This window comes from Ceratotherium simum, chromosome 4, assembly GCF_057802395.1.
Source record: "Ceratotherium simum simum isolate JZ-2026a chromosome 4, ASM5780239v1, whole genome shotgun sequence".
NCBI lineage: Eukaryota > Metazoa > Chordata > Mammalia > Perissodactyla > Rhinocerotidae > Ceratotherium > Ceratotherium simum.
In genome coordinates this window covers 64,093,538-64,112,197 of record NC_141903.1, presented here as the reverse complement: position 1 = coordinate 64,112,197, position 18,660 = coordinate 64,093,538, and the positions used below count along the sequence as shown (strand labels likewise).

Sequence of the window (18,660 nt, the reverse complement as noted above, 5' to 3'; positions counted from 1 at the left end):
TTGTTTTTCCAGAAAGACCTGATGTAGCCCATTGAGCATGCATTGTACATCTGCTTTAGACATTTACAACGTCCCAAAGACAAAAATGATGCCCTTAAAGATAGGGATGTGGCTACCTGCTGTATCGGCATTTCCTTAAGGATAAACATCTCTTCCTAGGAACCGAAGATTAATTACTGACCTGCTGTGCTCACCTTGTGAGCATTGACCTGCTGTGCTAGCAAAGCAGTTTCATGACTGTTGTAAAAGGGATATTCTTGTCCCTATGTGTGCTCTTTGTTCCAAGATGGTATATAACCACCCTGTACACTCCACTTCTTGGGTGTGCTTCCTTCCTTGGAGGAAGGAAGCCCCCTGGGCTATAGTCCTCAGACCTAGCTCATAATTAAATCACCCCAAATTTTGATTTATAGATTGATTATGGATTATTTGGATTGGCAGAATAAAGGGCCAAGAGTAGCAAAAGCATTATTTAATAAGAAGAAAACTTACTCTATCAAATATCAAAACTTATTTTATATAATAAGTTCTAATATGTTGAGTTTCGATATAGCAACAAATAAAAAATAAATGGAATCAAGTATAGAATTGATGATATAGGACAGATTTGATATTATAAATCAGTACAAGAAATTGTGGGCTACTTAAGAGATGATGCTTAGACATTTGCTTATTTATGATCATAAAAATAAAAATATATTGGGCCAGCCTGGGGGTGTAGTGGTTAAGTTTGCGTGCTCTGCTTTGGCGGCCCGGGTTTCGTGGGTTCAGATTCTGGGCACTGACCAACACACCACTTATCAAACCGTGCTGTGGTGGCATCCCATACAAAGTAGAGGAAGATGGGTATGGATGTTAGCCCAAGGCCAATCTTCTGCAGCAAAAAGTGGCGGATTGGCAACAGATGTTAGCTCACAGCTAATCTTCCTCACAAAAAATAAAAAATAAAAAAATAAAAATATATTTCTATTTCACATAATACAAAAATATAAATTTTAGGTCTAAATACAGCATTAAAGCACAATAAATGTGGAAAACTCTAAAATTTTGAGAAGAGTATAGAAGAGAGTATTCTCATAACCTTAGGATAAGGAGAGATTTCTACATGAGAAGCAGAGAAAGCAATCTGTAAGCGAAAAACTGCTAAATTCAATTATATAAAAATTAAAAATTTCTGTTTAGTAAAAGACATCATAAATAACTTAAAAGAGAAGTGATATACAAGGAGAAGCTATTTGAAACACATGTAATGACAATATTTTAATATCTAGATGTAAAGCATTTCTATAAATTAATAAGAAAAAGACAAATGACCCCGTATAACATTGGGTAAAATAAGTGAATAGATATTTCACAAGAAAGAAAATTAGCCAATAAACATATGAAAAATACTCAACCTTATTAGTTATCAGGGGAATGGAAACGAAAACATATAGCATATGTTGACATGACCAAGTTTTGAGAAGCAAGTATATGAGAGCTCGCATATACTGTGGATGGAGGGTGAATTGGTAAATCTATATTACAGAGCAATTTGACAGTATCTTGTAAAATTGACAATATTGTGGAGGCTCAGAATTTGCTACCCAAAAATGTGTCTCCTTGGCTTGAATATTTTTGAAAAACAGAAGACCCTGAAAAAAATTTGACCTTCCCCCTAACTGCCTAAAAAAAATTAAGATAGAAGGCCTGTCCCAGGAAAGATCATCACCATAGACACCTCTGGATGTGGTAGACTGGGAGGATCCTTGCTAAGCCCATTTTTATCAAAGTTCTCTCTCTGGGGTCACATTGTCTATAGATGGCCCAGCAAACATTGGTTTACCAAGCATTCACTTTTTCATCTCCATGTAAATTGCCTTCCTTCCCTTTGAAGTCCCAAACCACTATCCGCAACATCCTCCTTTGTCTTTAGCTGATGATGGTATTTAAGGGGGTGGCTTTGGCCATTTTGGCAAGTTCCTTAGTTTTCCTGGGTTTCTCCTATGTATACATGTAATTAAACTTTTATTTTCTCCTGTTATTCTGTCCCATGTCAATTGAATTCTTAGACCAGCCAGGACCTAGAGCTTAGAGAAATAGTTCTTACTTACCTACAATATTCAAGCCTTCAACCCAGTAATTGTACTCATAAGTTTATATCCTAGAAAAACTCTTAAACTTGGCATAAGTAAAATATGGAAAAATGTTCATTGAACCATCACTTATAATACAAAGAGGAGATAATGAGAGGATGCATAATTCAACTATGACAATATTTTATAGCCATTAAAGTGAATAAACTAGGTCAACATGGATAAGTCTACAAAAAACATAATGTTACTAAAGTAGCAGAAATTATGTAAATCATATGAATCCATTTATATGAATTTCAAAAAATGCAAAAAATTATACACACACACACATTCAGAGCTCCCTCACTGTCCAAACTCTTGCTGTTCAAACATAGGAACTGATGGATTCAGGTAAATTTTTATATAAGTCTCTTTCTGTCTAAACTCTCACTACTCGCTATTTGAAATTCCAGAACCAAATAGATTCAGATAATTTGTTATTCTTTGTTTCCTAACCCTCTATCCAAACTCTTATCATCCAAATTCAGATAGAGATTATAATTGTAAAGAGAGGAGAACTTTTACATAAAATCATTAATAGGAAAACACTAGATTGAAAATGGCAGTTGATTTGTGTTTAGGAAGGAAGAAAATGAAATAATAGCTACACAAGTTACTTTCAATATTTCTGTAATACACTCAACATTTTAAAAAACTCTGAAATAAGTTTGACAAGATATTTAATTTGATAAATAGTATCTAAACAATAATGTTTGCTTTGTTATTCTATACATGTTTTCTAATGCTTAAAATAATTCAGAATTTGAAAACTATATATAAATAATTGGATCTGAGGGGATTTAAGGGCATTGCAGGTGGTGTAGCATATGCAAAGACTTGTGGCAGGATGGAACATGATACACGCAAGAAAGTTAACCATTTCCTGTATTCTAGAGTAGAGGCAACAAAGGAGACAGGAACATGAAGGGATTGTGTAGGGCTTTTAGGGCCTATTAGGATTTGGTGACTTCATTCCAAAAGCAAAGAGAAGCTAATAAGGAATCTCAGATATGGGTGTATGGCAGTTAGGGGTGGTAATAAGATTGATATTTTAAAAGAATTTAATTTCGTTGCAGTTTGAGAAATGACTTGGAGTGGAGCTAGGGGGTTTGGTGGGCATTTGGAAGGCATTGTGGTACTCCAGGTGATTAAGAAAAATAGTGAATGAGAAACATGACAACTCTAGCAGAAAAAAACTGAATAAGATATAGATGTCAAGCTTGACACTGATACTAATATATTCATTGGAAAATGGAGAGGACTACACAAAAATAAATGGATCTGATCAACAGACTTGATAATTCTTGCATCTAAAAGTAGAAATTATTACTATAAAGAAATAATAATAGTTGCATTTTCAGTTCCTTAATCCCAAAGGAAAAGAAAATGGTATAGGTGGTGCCTCCACATAGAGGATTTAAACCAGAAACTATCAGTTGATAGTTCTTATACTGTTTAATTTAGATCTACATAGACTCCAAAATAAATTTTCAAAAATCTATTTTAAAGAAGACCACAAATAGGAAAAAATTATCTATTTCCATGATAAGAGGGTAACGGATACAAACACACAAACAAGAGGTTAGATATGACATCAAAAACATAAAATGTGAGAGGAGGGGAGTAAAATAGTAGAGCTTTTAGAAAGAGGTCAAACTAAAGAGAACATCAACATAATATAGGTTGCTATATACGTAGGTTATTATATATAATCCTCATGGTAATCACAAACCAGAAACCTATATTAAATACACAAAAAACTAAGAGAAAGGAACCCAAACATATTACTAAAGAAAGCCATCAAACCACAAGGGAAGAGAGCAAGAGAAGAAGAAAGGAACAGAGAAGAACTACTAAAACACCCAGGAAACAAGTAACAAAATGGGAATAAGTACATATGTATCAATAGATACTTTAAATGTCAATGGACTAAATACTCAAATCAAAGGGCATAGGGTGACTGATTGCATACAAAAAGAAGACCCGTATATATGCTGTGTACATGGGACACATTTCAGACCTAAAGACACCCACAAACTGAAAGTGGAGGGATGGAAAAAGATACTCCATGCAAATGGCAGTGAAAAGAAAGCTGGGGTAGCAATACTTATATCAGACAAAACAGCATTCAAACAAAAACTATAACAAGAGACACAGAAGGGCACTACATAGTGATCAAGGGAACAATCCAACAAGAGGATATAACACTTGTAAATATCTATGCACTCAATGTAGGAGCACATAAATACATAAAGCAATTATTAACAGACATAAAAGAGGAATAAACAGTAATACCATAATAGTAGGGGACTTGAACACTCCACTTACATCGATGGATAGATCATCAAACAGAAGACCAATAAGGAAACATTGGCCTTAAATGACAACAGATGGACTTAGTTGATATATACAGAACATTCCATCCAAAAACCTCAGAATATACATTCTGTTCAAATGCAGATGGAACATTCTCCAGGATTGATCACATATTAGGCCACAAAACAAGTTTCCGTAAATTTAAGAAGATTGAAATAATACCAAGCATCTTTTCTGACCACAATAGTATGAAACTAGAAATCAACTACAGGAAGAAAATCAGAAAAGCCACAAATATATGGACATTAAACAAAATGCTACTGAACAGTGATTGGGTCAATGAAGAAATCAAAGAAGAAGTCAAAAAATACCTGGACACAAATGAAAATGAAAATACAACATGCCAGAATTTATGGGATACAGCAAAAGTGGTTCTAGGAAGGAAGTTTATAGCAATACAGGCCTATCTCAACAAACAAGGAAAATCTCAAATAAACAATCTAACAATGCATATGAAGGAACTGGAAAAAGAAGAACAAACTAAGCCCAAAATCAGTAGAAGGAGGGAAATAATAAAAATCAGAGCAGAAATATATGAAATTGAGACTGAAAAAAAATCAATGAAACCAAGAGCTGGTTCTTTGTTGTTGTTGTTGTTGTTTTATTGGTGAGGAAGATTAGCCTTGAGCTAACGTCCGTTGCCAATCCTCCTCTTTTTGCCGAGGAAGATTGGCCCCGCGCTAACATCTGTGCCTATCTTCCTCTATTTTATGTGTGGGACGCCTGCCCCAGCATGACTTGATAAGCAGCGCATAGGTCCACTTCTGGGATCTGACCTGAGAACCCTGGGCTCGGAAGCGGAGCACACAAACTTAACCACTACACCCCTGGGCCAGCCCACAAGAGCTGGTTCTTTGAAAAGATAAACAAAACTGACAAAATTTTAGCTAGACTCACCAAGAAAAAAAGCGAGAAATCTAAAATAAATAAAATCAGAAATGGAAGTGGAGAAATTACAACAGACACCTCAGAAATACAACAGATTATAAGAGAATACTATGAAAAGCTATATGCCAACAAATTGGATAATCTAGCAGAAATGGATAAATTCTTAGAATCATACAACCTTCCAAAACTGAGTCAAGAAGAAATAGAGAATTTGAACAGACCAATCACCAGTAAGGAGATCGAAACAGTAATCAAAAACCTCCCAAAAAATAAGGCCAGGACCAGATGGATTCTCTGGTGAATTCTACCAAACATTCAAAGAAGACTTAACGCCTATCCTTCTCAAATGCTTCCAAAAATTTGAAGAGGAGGAGAAGCTTCCTAACTCATTCTATGAAGCCAACATTAGCCTGATACCAAAACCAGGCAAGGACAGCACAAAAAAAGAAAATTACAGGCCAATATCACTGATGAAAAATGATGCAAAAATCCTCAACAAAATACTAGCAAATCAAATACAACAATATATTAAAAAGATCATAGACCATGATCAAGTGGGTTTATTCCAGGGATGCAGGGATGGTTCAACATCTGCAAATCAATCAACGTGATACACCACATTAACAAAATGAAGGAGAAAAATCACATGATTATCGGGGCTGGCTAGGTGGCATAGTGGTTAAGTGCGTGCACTCCACTTCGGTGGCCTGGGGTTCGCAGGTTCAGATCCCAGGCATGGACCTAAGCACTGCTTATCAAGCCATGCTGTGGCAGGCATCTCACATATGAAATAGAGGGAGATGGGCACAGATATCAGCTCAGGGCCAATCCTTCTCAGCAAAAAAGAGGAGGATTGGCAACAGATGTTAGCTCCGGACTATTATGCCTCAAAAAGAAAAATCACATGCTCATCTCAATAGATGCAGACAAAGCATTGGACAAGATACAGTGATAAAAAAACTTATGATAAAAAAATCTGAATAAAATGGGTATAGATGGAAAGTACCTCAACATAATAAAGGCCATATATGACAAACCCACAGGTAATATCATTCTCAATGGTGAAAAACTGAAAGCTATCCCTCTAAGAACAGGAACCAGACAAGGATGCCCACTTTCACCACTCCTATTTAAGATAGTATAGAAAGTCCTAGCCAGAGTAATCATGCAAAAAAAAGCAATAAAGGGTATCCAAATTGGAGAGGAAGTCACTATTTGCAGATGACATAATTTTATAAATATAAAACCCTAAAGAATTCACCAAAAAACACTTAAAAATAATAAATGAATATGGCAAAGTTGTAGGATACAAAATCAACATATAAAAATCAATTGCATTTCTATACACTAACAATGAATTAGCAGAAAGAGAAATTAATAATACAATCCCATTTACAATTGCAACAAAAAGAATAATATACCTAGGAATAAACTTAACCAAAGAGGTGAAAGACCTGTACACTGAAAATTATAAAACATTTTTGAAAGAAACTGAAGAAGACACAAAGAGATAGAAAGATATTCTGTGCTCTTGGATTAGAAGTAGTAACATAGTTAAAATGTCCATACTTCCTAAAGTAATCTACAGATTCAATGCAATCCCTATCAATGTCCCAACATCATTTTTCACAGATATAGAACAAAGAATCCTAAAATTTATATGGAACAACAAAAGACTCCCAATAGCCAAAGCAATCCTGACAAAAAGGAACAAAGCTGGAGGTGTCGCACTCCCTGATTTCAAAATACACAACAAAGCTATAGTAACCAAAACAGCATGATACTGGGCAAAAATCAGACACACAGATCAATGGAACAGAATTGAGAGCCCAGAAATAAACCCGCACAGCTATGGACAGCTAATTTTTGACAAGGGAGCCAAGAACATACAATGGAGAAAGGAAAGTCACTTCAATAAATGGTGTTGGTAAAACTGGACAGCCATATGCAGAAAAATGAAAGTAGACCACTCTCTTACACCATACACAAAAATTAACTCAAAATGGATTAAAGACTTGAATGTAAGACCTGAAACCATGAAACTTCTAGAAGAAAACATAGGCAGTACACTCTTCAACATCGGTCTTAGCAACATATTTTCAAGTACCATGGCTGACCAGGAAAGGGAAACAATAGAAAAAATAAACAAATGGGACTACATCAAACTAAAAAGCTTCTGCACATCAAAGGAAACCATCAATATAATGAAAAGACAACCTGACAATTAGGAGAAGATATTTGCAAACCATATATCTGATAAGGGGTTAATATCCAAAATATATAAAGAACTCATACATCTCAACAACAAGAAACTAAAAACCCAATTACAAAATGGGCAAAAGATCTGAACAGATATTTCTCCAAAGAAGATATACAGATGGCCAACAGGCACGTGAAAAGTTGTTCAACATCATTAACTATCAGGGAAATGCAAATCGAAACTGCAATGAGATATCACCTCATGCCCGTCAGAATGGCTATAATTAACAAGATAGGAAACAACAATTGTTGGAGAGGATGTGGAGAGAAGGGAACTCTCATACACTGTTGGTGGGAGTGCAAACTCGTGCAGCCACTATGAAAAACAGCATGGAGATTCCTCAAAAAATTAAGAATAGAACTGCCATACGATCCAGCCATTCCATTGCTGGGTATTTATCCAAAGAACATGAAAACACAAATGCAGAAAGATACATACACCCCTATGCTCATTGCAGCATTATTCACAATAGCGCAGACTTGGAAGCAAACTGGGCGCCCATCAAGGGACAAATGGATAAGGAAGATGTGGTATATATACACAATAGAATGCAACTCAGCCATAAGAAATGATGAAATCCAGCCATTTGTGACAACATGGATGGACCTTGAGGGTATTATGCTAAATGAAATAAGTCAGAGGGAGAAAGTCAAATGCTATATGATCTCACTCATAAGTAGAAGATAGAAACAACAACAAATAATCACATAGAGACAGAGATGAGATTGGTGGTTACCAGAGGGAAAGGGGGGAGGGAGGAGAGCAAAAGGGATGATTAGGCACATGTGTGTGGTGACGGATTGTAATTAGTCTTTGGGTGGTGAACAGGATGTAATCTATACAAAAACTGAAATATAATGATATACACCTGAAATTTATATAGTGTTATAAACCAATGTTACTGCAATAAAAAAATAAAAATAAAAAATGAAAACAATATATTGAGATCTTTCCATAACAAAGAAAAAAAAATACTAGAGAAATAAATATATTTTAAAAATAAAAAAAATAAAAATAAAAATCTGATTTTTACAGGAATTAGATCTCATCATTCAGGGCTCAGTTCAAATATTACCTCCCTATCAAACCATCATGCTATATACCTTCACCTTGTTTAATGATATATACCAATTATTCTCAATAAAACCGGAAAAAAAAAACCTGAAAAAAATTTAGCTCCCCTAAGAAATCTTTTTTGATCACTCTCCATGTCACATCAACTTCATAGCAGTTATTACTCTATGAAATCATCACATGTATTTATCTTGTTGATTGTCTGTAATAGAGTAAAAGTTCCATGAGAAAAGGAGAATTATCTGTTTTTTAAATATTCTGCCTCATCACCTAGAGCAGTATCTGGCACGGAGTAGGTACTCAATAAATAGTTAAATGTATGAGTGAATAATTTCATAGGCACAAAGGAAGAGACCACAATGGAGAGGGCTTTATTTCTCCATGCCCCCAAATTTTGAGAAAAAATAAAACAAAACAGAGAAAAAAAAAGGCTAAATAATATCTTTCAATATGTTTATAGATTTTTTCCTGAAAAGAGCTTGCAGTCATTTTCAGAGATGTCAGCCTTATTATCCATTACACATCAATGTGTACATTGGCATTCAGTATGGAAATTCCATATGCGTGTAGTCCATCTCATAAATTTTGGTGTCATGCTTTACAATTAATAAATATTTACTACCACCATTGTCTACTTCAGATGCTGAGGAGCATATTTAAGGCTCCTCGAGAGACATAAATATTTCATGTTAAGCATTCTATGTGACAAGTACAAAATATAACAACAAAATTCAACGGGTGGAGCGCATTTCACATAATCAATCATGTCCAAAGACAAGTGTTACAAATAAAATGGATGAGCTCAACATTTCTGGGTCAAAGATAATTGCCATAATGCACTTACTGATTTGATAACAGTGAAGTGAATAGAAACATTAGGTATGAAGTGTATTTTAAATAAATACAATAAAATATATGAAGATTGGTGGTCTAGTGGTTAAGATTTGGCTCTCTCACCACTGCGGCCTGGGTTCGTTTCCCGGTCAGGGAAACACACCACCCATCTGTCAGTTGTCGTGCTGTGGTGGCTGCACGTTGCTGTGATGCTGAAAGCTATGCCACTGGTAATTCAAATACCAGCAGGGTCACCCATGGTGGACAGGTTTCAGTGGAGCTTCCAGACTAAGACAGGCTAGGAAGAAGGACCTGGCCACCCACTTCAGGAAAAGTTGACCATGAAAACCCTATGAGTAGCAGTGAAGCATGTCTGATATAGCTCCAGAAGGTGAGAGGATGGTGCAAAAAGACCAGGCAGGGTTCTGCTCTGCTGTACACAAGGTCACTAGGAGTCGGAATTGACTCCACAGCACTAACAAAAGTATGAAGGTAAATTTATTAAATTATCATAATATGTATATCGAGAATACTTTTTTAAAGAGCAGGCTCAATCAAACTATTATCTGAATAGCTATAAGTATAAGCATACATTCGTGAACTCCCTACTGGTAAATAAAAACCCCAAGTTGGCAGATTTCTTGATGGATTTGTCAGAAGGGACTATGCTGCAATAACAAATAACCCCAAAATCTCAGTAGTTTAAGAGACAGAGATTGGGTTTGTGGTTACCAGAGGGGAGGGGTGGAGCGAAGAGGGCGAAAGGGATAATTCGGCACGTGTGTGGTGATGGGTTGTAATTAGTATTTGGGTGGTGAACATGATGTAATCTATGCAGAAATAGAAGTATAATGATGTACACCTGAAATTTATACAATGTTATAGACAAATGTTACTGCAATAAACAAAAAACTAAAAAAAAAAAAAAAAAAAGACAACAAAAGCTTATTCTTCATCCATGTAAAGTCCATTTGAGTCTAGGCCACTTCCCAGGATGTCTGTCCACCACGCATTGATTCAGGTATCCAGGATGCTTTAATCCTGTGATTCTGATATCTCAGCTCATGATGTCCACAACCACCATAGGCAAGGAAAGGAAGATGCTAGCTAATCACTAAAGGGCTTTTAATTTCATTAACCTGGTAGTGGCACACATCATTTTAATACAAATTTTGTTGGCCAGAGTTAATTACATGGTCCCACCTAACTGCAAGGTGTTGGAAAGTGTAATTGTTTTGTGTCCCCAGGGACAAGTGACAACCACAGTTGATTTTTTTAAATGCTAAAACTCTTCACAATTAGCATGATAACATATTACAAATCCATCACAGATTAAGCAAAATAGACTCCCTATCTAAAAAACATATTCTGTATAATCACGGCAAATTATAATTCAAGAGTTTACAGAATACAGATGGCAAGAAATAGTCCTAACATCTAATTTGATGTATGATAGAATTTAGTTGGCAGATGTGAGAATTACTCTTCGAAAGAACATTTGGTCAGCATCAAATTGTAACCAAATAGGCAGGCTTTTACTTTGTGGCACAATTAAATCAATCTTCCAACAAAATTTTTTAACATCACTCACTGAGACTAAGAGGAAATTACCAGTAAGATGTAGAAAGATGATCAAGAAAAAAGATCTTTTAGCTCAGAGACGAAGCTCAAACTGTCATCTAATTACTCTAAGATACTAAAGATTAGGCATATGTCTATTTTCAACATTATTCTCTCTCTCTCTTTTTCTTTTGTTTAATAGTCAGGTAGTTGATTTTAGAATACCAGGGAGTTGGAGTGAGGAAAGGAGTGAAAACCAATAAGGATGGTTATGACATTGGCTACAGCAAAGGGTGGCTTGGCATTCAATGCTGCTAAAACTTTCTGAGGAGCGTTATAAAATGTACCTCAGTACTATCCACCCATGGGGCAAATGAAGGAAGCATTTATCCATCTGTTGGTTGCTATCTCCCATTGATAAAGTGCCCTATGGAGTGTGAACTCACCCACATTTCCAAGTAGTACATTCAGGAGGATCAAGCAATTCCTGCAGGCTTCCCAGCTGGCTTCCTAGACTGTGCCTTCAGAGAAACCCTAGGGCAGGAAGTGAAAGGTGCAGGGGATGCAAACAAGGCAAGGTGTACAAGCTGTACAAAGCTTCTCAAAGAAGGCACAGAACAACGCAGCATGGCAGAAATACTGGGTAAGGACAAGAGGCTACCATGTTGGCACCAGAGCTCTTCAGAGGCTCGGTACTCTCCAGTGGTTAAGGTGGACGTAGTGAAAGTGAATTCTTATTATGTAGTTACTCTATCAATATTTCTTTTTCTTCCTCCCAGGTGGATCAAGTTGAGCCTGCAGTATATCCTACATATATCCAGAATTGTGTAACTGTAATCTAATAAGGCGTTAACTAAAATGCTACTTTAAGAAAATAAATGCCAATTACAAGAAATGTCTATAATATACAGTAATTTTGAATTATTTTCTTAGCCAATGGGAACTTTTGTTCCACTAAGTTAGTAAACTTCCTTTCTCTAAAAATAATATTAACTAAGCCATGAAAATTGGTTTATTCTCCCATATAAATACTTTATTTATTTATTTAATTATTTTTCTGAGGAAGATCAGCCCTGAGCTAACATCCATGCTAATCCTCCTCTTTTTGCTGAGGAAGACTGGCTCTGAGCTAACATCTATTGCCAATCCTCCTCCTTTTTTTCCCCAAAGCTCCAGTAGATAGTTGTATGTCATAGTTGCACATCCTTCTAGTTGCCGTATGTGGGACGTGGCCTCGGCATGGCTGGAGAAGCGGTGCATCCGTCCGCGCCCGGGATCCGAACCCAGGCCAGTCAGTAGCAGAGCGTGCGCACTTAACCGCTAAGCCACGGGGCCGGCCCCTCCCATATAAATACTTTAAGGAGAGTCTCAAAGCAAATAGGGGTTTGGCAATTCACCTAAGGGAAATTCATGTTTTTCCTTTTCTTTTTTTTTTTTAATTTTTTTTTAAATCTTTTGACCCCCTACACCCATTTCTCCCACCCCCCACCTCCTGCCTCTGGCAACAACCAGTTTGTTCTGTGTATCCGTGAGCTTGGGTTTTGTTTGTTCGTTTGTTTTTTAGATTCCACACGTAAGAGAGGTTGCATGGTGTTTGTCTTTCTGTGTCTGACTTATTTCACATAATGCCCTTGAGGTCCATCCATGTTGTTGCAAATGGCAAGATTTCATTCTTTTCTATGGCTGAATAATATCTTATATATATATACCACATCTTTTTTATCTATTGATGAACACTTAGATTGTTTCCATATCTCAGCTAATGTAAATAATGCTGCAATGAACATGGGGGTGCATATATCTTTTCAAGTTAATGTTTTCATTTCCTTTGGATAAATACCAGGAAGTGGAGTTGCTGGATCATATGATAGTTCTATTTATAATTTTTTGAGAAACCTCCATACTGTTTTCCATAGTGACTGCACCAATTTACATTCCCACCAACAGTGCACAAGAGTTCCTTTTCTCCACATCTTCCCCCACACTTGTTACTTCTTGTCTTTTTGATAATACCATTCTAACGGAGGTGAGGCGTTACCTAATTGTAGTTTGATTAGCATTTCCCTAATGATTAATGATGTTGAGCATATTTTCATGTGGGCCATCTATACGTCTTCTTTGGAAAAATGTCTGTTTAGATCTTCTGCCCATTTTTTAATGAGATTATTTGTTTTTTGCTATTGAGTTGAATGAGCTCTTTATATATTTTGGATATTAACCCCTTATCAGATACGTGATTTGCAAATATTTTCTTCCATTCAGTAGGTTGCTTTTTTATTTTGTTGACAGTTTCCTTTGCTGTGCAGAAACTTTTTAGTTTGATGTAGTCTCACTTGTTTACTTTTGTTTTTGTTGCTTTTATTTGTGGTGTCAGATTCAAAAAGTTATTGCTAAGACCTATATCACGGAGCTTACCACCTATGTTCTCTTCTAGGAGTTTTATGGTTTCAGGTCTTATGCTCAAGTCTTTAATCGATTTTGAGTTAATTTTTGTGTATGGTGTAAGATAGCGGTCCAGTTTTATTCTTTTGCATGTGGCTGTCCAGTTTTCCTAACACCATCTCATTACTCTAGGATACTAAAGATTAGGCATATCTCTATTTTCAATATTATTCTCTCTTTTTAAAATGTTATTCTCTCTTCAAATATGCTCTTAAATTTTGAAAATTGGTAATAATTTGTCATTCTTTATCAGGAGAAATCCTAAGCAAATATTTAACATAACTTTTTTTGTGTGTGTGTAAGGAAGATTACCCCTGAGATAACACCTGATGCCAATCCTCCTCTTTTTGCTGAGGAAGATTGGCACTGGGCTAACATCCATGCCCACCTTCCTCTACTTTACATGGGATGCCGCCACAGCATGGCTTGACAAGCAGTGTGTCAATGCACACCCGAGATCTGAACCTGTGAACCCTGGGCCACAGGAGAGGAGCACACACACTTAACCACTATGGCACCAGGCCGGCCCCATTAACATAACTTTTGAGCAGAATATTTAAATTGTGGAAATATATGTAGAAAATAATTCAAATATTTGTTTGACTTTTACATTTTAATCTGGACTATTGATTTTAATGAATTCCAAAATATACATACCATTTTAAGTATTTTCATTTAGGAACTGTTTTTAGGGCAGAGTAAAATGTTATTAAATTTGCAATTTTCCATTTTAAATGCATTATTATCTTTATAATTCTTTCAAAATACTGTCTTTTCTGGACATTTATACCAATTGAATTTATCTCATTCATGTTTTAATGTTGATGGTATTAGTTACAACTTATTACGGCTTTCCTACCTTTTCTAACAATTATTTTCTGAGCTTTGCTTTATACTACATTTCCAGTGGACATATAATAATAAGCTGTGTTCTCTTAGAATTAGGTGGTTTGAATAATATTATGCAAAAGGAGATATTTACTATATAAGAAAAAATTAAGACAAAAGCAATTATAATGGTTTTTAAACCCACATAATTGGTCAAATGAAGACAAAATATATAGAAAAACATACAAAAAACAAATGAAATAATATAAATACTAAAGTTTCATTGATAATACGTGTATGTATACAACCTATAGAGAATATACAACTTTTCAGTTATATGAAACAGTTTTTAAAATTTATGACTTATTGATCACAAAAAAAAAACTGCGTGAATTCAAAGAGTACAAAACATGTGACCACATTTTTATACTATATTGCAGTAAGCCCAGAAGTTAGTCACACAAATATAGGTGAACAATAAGAAAATAAAACTATAAAATCATTTACATAACAATTTATTTAGGCAACTAATTAGTAATATAATGAAGGTAATATATTCATAAGCTATTTGTAAATATAACAATTTTAACATCTATTTTAAAAGAGCATATTAAAATAAGAAATGGGAAAAAAACAATTGGGGAAGATTTTTAAAATTAGGAAATGTTAGTGTTCATGAATTTATGTTAATATATCTTATACTCTAATGGATTTTCTGACAAAATTAGAATTCCCATAATTATGTAAGAATTAGAAAATCAAATCAGACCAATTACAATAGAAGAACTAGAAAATCTAATAAATAATTATCTCTAAAGGACTATCTTGATCCGTACAAATTTGCTGGTGAATTCACACAAATACTAACACTGAATAATTCTCACTCCTTATAATCTCTTTCGGAATATATAGTTGGATTAAATGTTACTCATTCCCCTTGATACTAAAAAAATGGACAAAGGTAGCACAAAGAAAAATTATAGAATGAAAAATAGACCATATGTAAAATGCCAAATAAAACACCACAAATGAATTCAATAATTTATTAAAAATTAATCTACTACAGCCAAATAGGGTTTTTCCCAAAAATACAAAAATATTTTTGTATAAATCATAACACAAATAGAGCCTAGATGAAAAACTATATGATCATGTCTAAAGATGCCCAAACAATATTTGATGAAACTTGACCACCAACCTGAGAGAGATTCTTAGTAAAATAGCCATAGATGAGCAATCCCTAAAAAATGCTATAGAGGGCCAGCCACTATGGCCTAGTGGTTAAAGTTTGGCATGCTTCGCTTTGGTGCCTGGGGTTTCTGGGCACAGAACCATACCACTGGTCTGTCAGTGGCCACGCTGTGGCAGTGGCTCCCATAAAAAAATAAAATAAAAAGAGGAAGATAGGCAATAGATATTAGCTCAGAGCAAATATTCCACAGCAAAAAAAAAAAAAAAGCTATAGAATCTCTGCCTTAAATAGACAAACAACTGCACATTAATGGACAAGCATTAGAGGCTTTACCAATAATTTTTTTTTAAGTTTCGTAATAAGGATACCTGCTAGTTAACCTCTTTCTTTCCAACGCAATAAGACAAGAAACAGAAATAATACATTCAAATTTTGTAAAGTCAAAATTACTATTAGAAGATTGATGCTATATCTAGAAAACCTAAGAAAATATGCTAAGATACGATTAGATTTAAAAAGCCAGTTTATTAAGGTAATGGACAGAAAAGCTAATATGACAAATCCAAAATATATCTAATAAAGTAACATAACAATTCACAAAATACAATTAAGATAAATTAAAAATAGAAATTACATAAAAATTTGCGACTAATGTAGAGAAGAGTATTAAATTTTGCTAAGAAATATAAAATCAGGTTTGACTACATAAAAGAAACAGAAACTCTTGAGAATAATGAGTGTAATGAATATGGTAATTTCCTCCAATTTAACATAATTCTAATTAACATCCTCATTAAATCAGTTTGAATTTGAAAAAACTACATTTTTAAAATGATTATGTAAAACATAAGAATTTTGAAAAAGAAAGTTATAAAGGGAAATAAGATCCAATTAGAGTCCGGTGAATTCATCCACATATCTCATAGAAAGAATGTTGTTAGAGCTTTTAATTAAAATGGGCCTGGCAAGAAGACTAAAAAATGTTGTAGGTCTCTTCTCAATTCATCCATTTTGTAGCAACTTGGTTTACTTCTGGGAAATGTTAGTTGCTTAAAAAGAAGCATTGACAAAATAGCATGCAGTGAGGAGAAACAAGTTCAGAATTTTATTAATGCCTACAGAGATTTTAAGAACCTGCCCACAGAAATGAAAATTTAAACCAAACATAAAAGACAGTTTTAAAATAAAAGAAACTGTATATTCCTTTACTAATGAAAGAAAATATTTTTTTGTCTAGAAATAAGATTCTTTTTAAAGACAATTGCTTAATGGTTTGTCATAAATTAAATATGATTTTAACTTTGATCTTAAATGTTACACAAACTTTTATGAAATGTCCATAATTTTAATTATTTTCCTTTATAAAGTCTGTCTAGATGGATGTAAAGCATGGATGAGGAAAAAGTCATGAAAATCCACTCAGAGGGAAACAGAGGATGGCGTGGATTTTGATACTCACTCTCCAGAGAATATACAGCATTATCATAAGCAGTAACCTCCTATACTTCTCCCGTCATTCTGAGAAATGATTATTTCACAGACATGGATTCAAATTTATATTTAGGTTTATCAAATATATGATTGTATTTTGAAAAAATAAAATAGTACTTAAAGGCTTGTACCTACATAACTGAAGATCCCTGCTGTCTTCTCACAAACCCCAGTCCTTCTTAGGAGAGCAACCACTTTCAAATCTTACCCATTACTTCTGTGTAATGCTGAGATGAAGCTAATAAAATCTTCAAATATTTTGTGCTTTTTTGAATTTTATCTATTTCTTACTCTTACAATCTAATACTTTTTGTTTTATCTTTAGCTGCTATATTGTTTGTTTCATATATATTTACACCTATTATATCTTCTTCCTCATTTGTTTTTGTTGTTGTTGTTGTTTTGCTGAAGAAGATTCACCTTGAGCTAACATCTGTTCCCAACCTTCCTTCTCTTTTTTTATGTGAGCTGCCACCACAACATGGCCACTGACAGATGAGTGGTGTCGTTCCACTCCTGGGAACTGAACTCAGGCTGCTGAAGTGGAGCATGCCGAAATGTAACCACCAGGCCATTGGGGCCAGCCCCTCATATGTATTTTTTAATGTGTATATTGTCCCTCTCAATCGTCTTTAGTGCTTTTAATTGTAAACCCCACCTTGTTGAACAATAACTTTACCGTTTTTATATATTCTTTTGGTTTTAGATACCTGGTATCTCTTTGTCTGTCCCTTTGTCCCCCCCCCCATTTTTTTTTTTTGGTGAGGAAGATTAGCCCTGAGCTAACATCAGATGCCAATCCTCCTCTTTTTTGCTGAGGAAGATTGGCCCTGAGCTAACATCTGTGCCCATCCTCCTTTATTTTATGTGGGACACCTGCCACAGCATGGCTTGATAAGTGGCGCATAGGCCCTCGCCTGGAATCTGAAGCCGTGAACCCTGGGCCGCCAAAGCGGAGCACGCGAACACAACCACCATGCCACCAGGCTGGCCCCTGTTTTCCCCTTTTTCTCCTTCTCCTCCTCCTCTTTATCATTATTATTATTTTTAAGTGTATTCCTTAAAAACAGCGTATATCTGAGTTTTACTTTCTATTCTAATCTGTATCTGTCTTTTAATGGATATTTTCAATCTATTCACATTTAGTTTAATTAATGATATCTTTGATTTTATTTGTTCTACCTTACCCTGTTTATTAATTATTTTATATTTTACTTTCTTTTCTCCTTAGCCTATTTTTTCCCAGCTTTTTTATTGATTTCCACTCTAGGTTTCTCTCAATTGGAGATTTTGTATTTTTCCTTTCTGTAGTTATGATCCCTCTCATTACTTTCTTAAACACACATACACGAATCTATTATTATTTATTCTGTTATTATTACCAACTATTCCCTCACTAAAACCCACTGCCGCTCTCACCATGATGTTCTATTCCCATCTTCTTTGCTTTATTCCTTCTTCCCACAGAATCAAAACCTTCAGAATAGGGTTTATTCTCTTTTTTTTCCCCATTTTTCCCCCCATGATGAGTGAGACCTTTGGAAACACTTTATTTCCTTCCTCCCCAGCCTCCTACTGGTAGGGTTTGCAGGGGTAGTTTG

General features: G+C 35.0%; 1 protein-coding gene across 4 annotated transcripts in view; it reads left to right on the top strand.

The window, feature by feature from the left end:
• Window positions 1-18,660, top strand: part of LOC147917308 (uncharacterized) — a 78,104-nt gene that overhangs the window by 34,754 nt on the left and 24,690 nt on the right. For 3 of the 4 annotated variants that reach the window (XR_015551989.1, XR_015551990.1, XM_087429954.1), the window contains one exon: window positions 16,936-17,308. The exons of the other annotated variant lie outside the window; for it this stretch is intronic. Coding sequence is in view for 1 of the 3 variants with exons in the window: in XM_087429954.1 (XP_087286080.1) it covers window positions 16,936-16,944 (9 nt within the window). In the remaining 2 variants the exon portion in view is untranslated. Of the gene's footprint in view, window positions 1-16,935; window positions 17,309-18,660 lie in introns of those variants that run through there. 4 annotated transcript variants of the gene reach the window in all.